Raw genomic sequence first — 9,824 nt, 5'->3', positions numbered from 1 at the left:
ATCGTTTTTTTGCACTTCACACCACCCCAGTTCAGACATGGCCATATGCAAATCAGCCTTGACCCTGGGCCTCATGGGAACAGTCCAGCCCGAAGGGTGGAAGTACCACACGCCCCCAGCATTTGTCACGTCCCCACAGCACAACGCAGACACACCCACAAGGGACTACTTTGCTGGCACGGTTCTTTTACTTTTTAAATGTATATGGTGGGCGTCTGCATAGCCTATGTCCTGCTGCAACTGCCCTTTCCAATGCTGTATTGGGTGTTGTGATTGGTGCTGTGGTTCCTGAGATTACCCACCTCAAAGGATTTTTGGCTCTCTCTTTATTATATTAGTATGGATATATATATATATATCTCCGAATCCCTTTGCAGCGCCCAGCCGGAACACAGCCAAAGAAACGAAATACAGACTCCAATTTACGTGGATCTAGCAGGTCTTTATTTTAAGTTGTCAGACGCGTTTCGAATACCTCCGTATTCTTTCTCAATTGACAAACAGATAGTCCGCTTTTTATTTTTATACATTTTTGGCGTGATGCTTTCACCTATTCCCAGTGCAAGAAATAGAAGAAATACTACATACAAGTGCATGCTGGGTTTTGTAGTTTCAGCACCCCAGATTACCAATTCAATTATATGGTATATTTTTGGAATTAAGACAATATAACTGCATGAATGCCAGTTCGTTGGTGAAAGAGTACAATGCAATGCACAATTATGTTCATATTTTAGCACAAAGCATATAATGCTATACAATTTAGGTCACATTTATGTATACTTTTAACGATTTTCATGAATGTACCCATAATATACAAAAATATATATATCTATCCTTATAAAAATATATATAAATAAATATGTATATTATATACAATGTAAAAATAGAAATATGCTCTAAAATTATTGGTACTTCAACAATCGATTATACATATCTGTCGGAATGAATTGCAAAATTTTTCAAGGACCTAAACTCATTAATCCAATAGAATAGTGCAAAATTGGTGCTATGTGTAAAAATGCAAGTTGGGTGCCGATGATGTATTTGTAGCAGCATGAAAGTATGTCTTCAAATAAAGTGCTTAACCACATGGCTGCTGGGCGTTTTCCCCCCCCCCCTGTGCTGGAAATTGCCATTTTAGTGGCACCATGACGAGCTCAGCTCGTCATCAGCACACGACACCAGTGGGTGATGACGAGCTGAGCTCGTCATCAGCATCGAAAGGGTTAAAGTGATATTTCCTCTATACCATAATATTAGTGCTCTCTTATATAAGGAAGAAAACTTCATATTTAATTGGGTTTTATATCTTTTTTTAAAAATTATAAGATAAAAATAATATATACTTTATAATGTGAAAGAGTAAAACCAAAATTGAGATAAATGAAAAAGACACTGGGGTCACAGTATAATTGTTGGATTTTAAACACAGGAAACAAAAGTTTGAAAATACTCTGTCAGGGACATCCTAACCCAGTAAAAGGCTTCTTAAAGGAAATGGTGAAGGTCCTCCGTATTGTTCAGACTGTTGGGCTGTCTACTATCTAATTCAATGATGAATTTTGATTCCAGCTGTCTAAGGCGCTTTTCTCTGTTCCCACCACGCGGATTGTCATTCACTGCTCCGATGACAAAATACTTTAAGTCCTCTAGGTTGTTTTGGTGGACTGCCTTAAAGTGTCTTGCGACAGGATACGTGCTATCGTTGTTAACGATAGCACGTAGATGTTGCAGGATTCTGACGTGTACTTGCTGCTTGGTACTGCCCACATATCGGAGCCCACAAGTACACGTCAGAATGTAAACTGCATATTCAGTTTTGCAGTCATGGCATCCCTGAATTTTGAATTCCCTCGGGCTGAAAGGAGTGGTGTATTTTTTAGTAGTTATGCCAAATTTACATGCCCGACAGGATGAGCACTTGAAAAAACCTTGTTTTTCTGGTAGCCAATGGGTGCTCTTCTTTTTGGTATTGAGATCAGGGACGCTTTTGGCTATTTCATTTCTTATCAAAATGCCTCTTCGATAGGTTATTGTAGGCTTTTGAGGCAATTCTGGTATTAGGACTGCATCTGTCTGCACTATCGCCCAATTACGATTGATTATTGATCGAATTTGGCGATGCTGGTTGTTATAAGTATCAGCCTGGGTGTATTTGGGGTGTCCTCACTTTCCTGCAAGATTTTTTCCTCTGTTGTTGGTAGTAGTGATTCCCTGGATCTACTATTGGCTTTATCCAAAGCCCTTTGTAGAATTTTAGCCGTGTAGCCTCTCCTACGGAATCTTTCCACTGCCTCTCGCATGCATATAGTTTGCTGTTTCTCATCACTACATATGCGTTTTATTCTGAGAAGCTCACCATAGGGAATGCTATCAATTAGGTGTTTAGGGTGGGCACTAGAGGCATGTAACGTTGAGTTACCTGCTGTTGTTTTTCTATGTAGTGTTGTTTTTAGTTCACCATTTTCTACATAGACCTTAGTGTCCAAAAATTCAACCTCATTAAAACTCATATTTGAAGTGAATTTTAGATTCATTTTGTTCACATTAATGTCATGTAAAAAAGTATTTGCACTTTCATCATCCCCTTTCCACAACACAAAGACGTCGTCTATAAAACGTAACCAGATTATAATGTTGTTACCATATTTTGACGACAATTCTTTTCTTAGTGTCTGCTCCTCCCACCAGCCAACCACTAAACAGGCATAGCTGGGGGAGAAGCAAAACCCCATCGCTACGCCCCTGCATTGCCTGTATATCTTTTTAAAGAATGCAAAGTAGTTGTTATTTAGGCACCAATCAATACTTTTCATGATTACTTTGTTGTGTGCGTAATATTCGATTGGTCTTGTGGACAAAAAATGTTTGATAGCATTCAGTCCCACTTGATGATCTATACAAGTGTATAGGGATTCAATGTCCAATGTTAACATTCTCATACCGTCTTCCCACTTGATGTTACCAATTTTTGTTAGAAAGTCACCGGTATCCTTGACATATGATGGCAGATCCCTGACCAAATCTTGCAAGAAGAAATCAATGTACTGTGATAGGTGCTCACTTGCGCTTTCAATTGCTGATATTATTGGGCGTCCTGGGACTGGTGTTCTTTCCTTATGGGTCTTGGGGAGAAAGTATATTGATGGCAAAACAGGTGAATCGTTCCATAAAAAATTATATTCCTCCTTGGAAATCATATTGTCTCTTTTACATTGGAGTAGGTGTTTCCGCAAAGTTTCCAATGCCTTTGTATATTCTCTGTTGGTTGTTTCCACATAACACTCAGCGTCAGACAACTGTCGATTAGCTTCTCTTATGTAGTCTTGCTTGGGCCACAATACTATGTTGCCGCCTTTATCTGAGGCTTTTATAATGATCTCAGTATTGTTACCTAGTTTGGCCATTAGTTGATTATATTCCAGTTGATTTTGACTTAGCTTTTTAGGGTGATGACTAACTCGATGATGCAATTATTTTATGTCATCTGTTACCCTGTCGTGGGATATATCAATTGCATCCTTATGCATGATTGGTACAAACACAGATTTTGGCTTGAATGGACTTTTGCCTGCCCCCAATTGGGATATTGAAGCCGATTGTAAGTGTTCTTGTGTAGACATGTTACTTTCAATGGCTTCATCGATGTTGTCCTCTAGTGCTTGAGCAGCCACTATTCCTTCAACATCAGTGGCTGTTAATCTAATGCCTGATATATATATATATACACATACTATATTAAAATTACTTCAACATTGTTATGCTCTGCTGTGGAACTTTTTAAACAAAAAGCAAACGTTTTATTTGATTATTGTATTTAACATCATCTCTGCTTGTAACATTCTAGTTAGTAGTCGCCATATATGACTAAGCAACACGTTTGCATTCTTGCACATGTGCATGTAGTGTACTCTGAAGTGCAATGTCTGTGAAGGGAGATTAATCTAAGCAAATGCTAATATAATTATACAGTCAGCGAGTGTTCTGAGAGGTACCTGGGTTCTGTGAGGTGGCATGTGACGCCACATAATATGACATATATATATATATATATATATATATATATATATATATATATATATATATATATATTCAATGCACACTTAAAGACATGTAAAAAGTGACTTAAAGAACCAGCTACTCTACTGGCGAGAATCGGACCACTGCAGATACACCCCTACCTGTGATTGTTTCTCTTAGCTTTCTCTGTTTCTATCATTCTTGTACCCGAGCTGGGTTTTCTTAGCTTTCTCTGTTTCTATTATTCTTGAACCAGAGTGCACCTGCCTAGAAGCCCTCGCTCCCTGTGCCCTGACTTAGCTCCAGCAGTGCCGAGAGGCCCTCACTCCCTGAGCCATGATTCGGGTGTAAATGTCCGGAACCCCCCCCTTGCTCTCCAGTCAGAACACTGCTGAGATGTTGAAAGGTTGCTGGTTTCGACCTGCGGTGCTCTAGCGTGCCCTCTAACAGATGGATAGCGCCTCGTTCACAGGAGATGATGGGCTGACCTCGCAGAAACGGAGGGTTTGTTACTGGGGGAGGGAATACAAGTTTTATTTATGTACATTTTTATATAGTGAGAGAAGCTTTATGTAATTAGATGGATGTTACAAAGCGCTAGAATAAAAAAATGAGTAAGCTAGTGTCTTTCAATGGCAAGGGGCGAGAAAGACCGTAATACAAACACTATTCTCTGAAACAACCTATCTTGTACATTAAAGGTAGTCAGTGTGACACACTTACTTGTGAAACACTGCAAATCCGTCGCGGTACGGGCCAGCCACCTGTGGTGACCTTCCCCTGCACCGTGAGCAGAGACCGCGGTTCAGGCCTCGAGTGACTGCCAAGGACTGAAGCAGGCCTCGCATTTTATCATGGCCTCTGTTCTACTGCATGCCCTTCTGCACTACAGGCATCAGTGCCTGTTGAGGCACCTTCACTGTATTTGGCGGCGGACGGGTCGAGGGTGACGGGTCAGATCACGGCACAGTACTTCAGGACACAAGTCACAAACGCAAGGTGAGAGCAGAAACGGTCTGCGCAGCCCGCTCGTGCTGACAGGGTCCCATTGAGGACACAGAGAAAAAGCCTTACCAGAAAAAACTTCCTGACGTCCAAGTCTGTGAGAGGATGTGGCTCACGGCTAGACCATCGACTTTGGAACCAGGAGATGCCGTGGTCCGCGGCCTGGTAATATGCACGCCGCAGGCGACAGCGAAGTCTCGCAATTAAGTTGGGAAGTAATACATCTTTTTAGATTGTTTCACGAGTACCACATTCCTCATTTCACCTGTCTATAAAAAACTTTGTATTTCTAAGGAATATAGTTGGAATTATGGGATTTAAAATATAGCTTTCATTGTATTTCTTTGCAACAACTCAGTAGGAAACTTGCCACAAAGATAGCTGGAATGATCATTCACCTAGCACCGCAGCCCGGACTTTTAAAGTTACTTCTTATTTGGTTCAGGATGCCGGATTTGCATGGCGCTCATTTAGGTGCGGGGCTTCAAGGCAGAACCACTGCCGTTTTTGTATTTCCTCCCGCACTCCGCCCCGCAGCTCCTCCCGGCGCTCATGTCCTCCTCTCTTCCTGTTGCTGGTGAATGCCGCTCCTCCCCTCACGCAGACGTCCGGCAGGAGCTACTTGCAAGGCACTACTTTATTTTTATTTCTAAATATTTTAAACAACGTTTTATTTTTATTTTTATGTAGCATATGTCCTTCTGCTCCCCCTGAGGTTTTCTAAGATGTCTTGGGTGTTTCGATTGGTGGTGTAGTTTTCGAGTTTACCTGGCTCAAAGGTGCAAGTTCTCTCTTTATAATAGTAGTATAGATTAAAGATGAGATTCCAGTCCCATTAACCTTCCGCTGAAAACATCCAGGCACTCACGAGCATAGTTTCATAGGCTTATTTTATTTAAGCAATTCCATCAACGCGTTTCGGGAGTCAAGCTCCCTTTTTCACGATGTTTTTGCGTTGTCAGAGCCCTCCCTTTCAAGCATGTACACGGTGGTAAAAACAGCAAAGGGACTCACAGCAAGACAAACTGTTAGTGCAACTACAGCGGCCATTTTAACATATTAACAATGTCTTTAGCATAGATGTAAAAATGAATGCAACATTTCAAATCCCCGCTTTCAAAACCATTCATAGGGGAATAATTGCAACTGTTCTACATTTAAAAAGGCAACTCATAACGCTATCTCTCAGAAGAACAATTTTCATTTTTTAAAGTGCAAGTGCATTTTTCTATTTGAAAAAACGTTAACACAATGTTTCATAGTTTAACTAAGGCAAGTGCCTATTTCGAAGGAATTGAACCCTATTTGTAAAACGGTAATAATTCATTATTTACATCTCATGTTGTTAAAACACCACGGTGTATTCAACTTGGCACAGTGAAGTCTTGTGTGGATTTTCCCTGACTCTAAAGATCCTGTTATGTCACACGATCCAATGGGACTATTGCCAATGATAATGCTGTCAGTCAAAACAACCTTATTATACAATCATAAAGTGCAAGTGCTTTAGTCAACAAGTATTCCTATACGGTAAACAATTTGACTGGATATTGCACTCAAGGGGATAAAAAGTGCTAGTGCTTAAACAGTGCTTATTATTTCAAATAAAGTGCTAATATTTCTATGCTTTCCACAGTACTTAATAACTGTAAACATTCCCTGCACAATATATTTCTAGAAGTCAGTAAGGAAATATCTTATATTCAAAAAAAGTGCTAGTGCTTCAACTTCGAATACAGTACTCCATAGATGTAAACATTTCACTCATATTGCACCTCCGCAAAAATTATTCCAAAAGTGTCAGTGCATATCACAGAACAAAAGCAGCATTATTCATTGCAATATAGCTGTCTCTAAACCAAATTCTTTAAAAGCAAAACCACCTCTGTACACGCAAATGGAAAAGGAAGGAGCTCAGAATAAGACCATTACAATCGAGAAGAGATTTTCATCAAAAAAATCATCACAAAAAAATCTTAAAATGCAGTTCAGGAGTAATCGAGGGTTAGAAAACAGTTCATTAAATTCATAGTCAATCAGCTCAAACCGGTATAAAGGTCTTCATCCACATTTAGACCCTGTGGCTCCTTACAGTTAAATTCTAATATAAAGTAAGTCTCCAATCTCCTCAACTCACTCTTTCTATCCCCCCCCTTCTCTCTTCTTTTTTGGGACTTCTGCAATACAAGAGTACCGCAGGCCTTCGGGGTTACTACTACTAGATTTTCATCAAAAAAATCATCAAAAATAAAATCTTAAAATGCAGTTCAGGAGTAATCGAGGGTTAGAAAACAGTTCATTAAATTCATAGTCAATCAGCTCAAACAGGTATAAAGGTCTTCATCCACATTTAGACCCTGTGGCTCCTTACAGTTAAATTCTAATATAAAGTAAGTCTCCAATCTCCTCAACTCAGTCTTTCTATCCCCTCCTTCTCTCTTCGTTTTTGGGACTTTTGCAATACAAGAGTACCGCAGGCCTTCGGGGTTACTACTACTACTAATATATATATATATATATATATATATATATATATATATATATATATATATATATATATACACACACACACACACACACTTGCAACACTCGGCCCTCTGTGTGGGGAAACAACTTTTACCACACACTGTGCCTTTGCCACGCAGATGCCATTGCCACGCATGGTAAGTCATTTAAGGTAAGTATGTATATATATATATCTTACAAATATTGGTATAACTAAATTTAGGTTTTTAGACATGGATAGGGGTAAAGGGTGGTATGGGTAAAAAGAAAAAAGGTGGCTGGAGGGTCCCCCTCAAAAAAGAAATTAATATTACATGAAAAATATATATATGTATTTATTACTCAGTGGCAGACACCACTGGGTACTTAGGACCATAAACGTTTTGGGTTGATCCATCATGCGGGGACCAGGAATAAGGGGCAGAGGGATGGGGAGGGGGAATTCTCAAAACTTGTTTTTACCTTTCATTTTTCCATAGACAAAACTTGAAACTAAGAAAGCCACAAAACGTTTGAACATTTGCACTAAATTTTAAAGCTAGACTTGGTCCAAAAAGCATGCTTTTTGTTATGTTGTATATCCGTTCAGTAATGGAGAAATCCTAGTTTAAAAATAGTATATATCACGCCGTGTACGATCCGCAAACCGAAAAGTTAGAAAGATTTGGTCCGATTGTCTGCCATCACATCAACAAAGATGTGACGGCAGCCATTTAGGACTTAGCGACTGAGTCCCCTGCTCTGAGAAAAAGGAAAGATTAGGGGATAAGATTCAACCCTATATCATTCTAAATGATTGGTCACCAAGTTTGATTAGTAATAGCTGTCAGGTTGGTAGCATGGGTCGCAGATGCTTTCTTATGTTACTTGTGAGAATCATTGTTCAACTAGCTACTGCATTTACTAGGTGTTGATTTACTGAATGGGTATCTCCAATACTGGAGACCTTGCATGCATAAGCGTGATTGTTTTTTTTGGCTACATGAATAGTTTGTTGTCTTGGCTCTTAGTTTCTAGTGGCAATGAGCCTGAATTTCTGTTAATTGCTTTTGCTATTAATTGTGGTCCCACAATGGAAAATGCTGTTTACTTTTAATCCTAATTTGCCATCACATACAGTTTCATTAAGTTCATAGAAACCCTCTGTCCTTGCCAGTAAACAACGAGTAGAGTAAAGTGGGAATTGATGCTTTAGTAATTTATTTTAACTTGTTCCTCACAGTTGAAACCATCTTTCACCTCACTGCAGTCTGGCAATCTGCAGTGGCCTGCTGCCCACAGTGTTTTCCTCTTTCATTGAATGTTTTCTATCCAACACCAGTTTCAAAGTTTTTCTGTTTAGAAAAACGTGATTTGAGGATCTTGCACACGAGTGACGAGACCTATTTGTATGTATTTTATGAAGATGCTATACTTCGTAATCATTATTGCTGTTAAGTGAACTTTTCAGGCTATCCACTGCATTACGAGGATTACTCAGGTAGGCAACTAAATGATTCTCTTACTTCTAGTATCATACGTAAAATCTTGTCATTACACTAACCTCAAAAACATATTTGTTTCCTTCTTGTTCTTGTTACACAGAAGCTGTGGTCCTGAATGCTGTTCTATGAAAATATACCACAAAAGAAATATTTATGCAATTAGTAAGCTGTTTTTTGTTTTTCATTTTACAGTTGCACTATAAAAGCACTTCAGCGTCGTCATGTTTGCATCAGTCGATTGGAAAGGCCTCAGAACTGGGGTGAAAACTCCTGCGAAGTGAGATTTGTCATATTAGTCTTGGCTCCCCCTAAAATGGTAAACTTTGTATTCTATATGCCTGCATATATTTTTGTTTTTCTACTTTCTTGTGACGATTTTCATCTTAAGGGCTTTTAGGGTTTGTTATAATGCAGTATATCTGCAAGGATTACTATGGTAAACTGAATTGTTTTCTATTACAGTATAAACCAAAGAATATATGTAGCGCAGTTACACAATGCTAGAACTGTGACAAATATATTGATTTAGATCGTTTTTTATGAATTTGTCTCCACACTTACCTTACGCTTGATGACATGAAACCTAATCAACAGAAACCAGCCCTTTAACTAAAAGTAATAGTAAAACAAGAGCAAATGTAACCACAATAACAACAAGCATTGGCATAGCCAATAGGACTTGCCTTTGGGACCTTATAAGTGTTTAGTTATCCAGCACAATATCCTTGGTGCAACAACATCAAGTGTTGCATGGTTAAACACTTATAAGGTCCCAAAGGTGAGACCTATTGGCTATGCCAATGCTTT

At 39.1% G+C, this 9,824-nt stretch overlaps 1 protein-coding gene across 3 annotated transcripts in view; it reads left to right on the top strand.

Annotated features, from left to right (window-relative positions):
- The window catches only part of SLC4A11 (solute carrier family 4 member 11), a 1,871,484-nt gene that overhangs the window by 1,094,255 nt on the left and 767,405 nt on the right, over window positions 1–9,824 (top strand). For all 3 annotated transcript variants that reach the window (XM_086964299.1, XM_086964301.1, XM_086964302.1), the window contains exon 7: window positions 9,210–9,333. In XM_086964299.1, the coding sequence (XP_086820425.1) occupies window positions 9,210–9,333 (124 nt within the window). The remainder of the gene's footprint in view (window positions 1–9,209; window positions 9,334–9,824) is intronic.

Source organism: Lissotriton vulgaris, chromosome 3_2 (assembly GCF_964263255.1).
Source record: "Lissotriton vulgaris chromosome 3_2, aLisVul1.2, whole genome shotgun sequence".
Taxonomy (NCBI): Eukaryota; Metazoa; Chordata; class Amphibia; order Caudata; family Salamandridae; genus Lissotriton; species Lissotriton vulgaris.
Note: the sequence above shows the minus strand (reverse complement) of the source record. Positions and strands in the feature narration are given on the sequence as shown.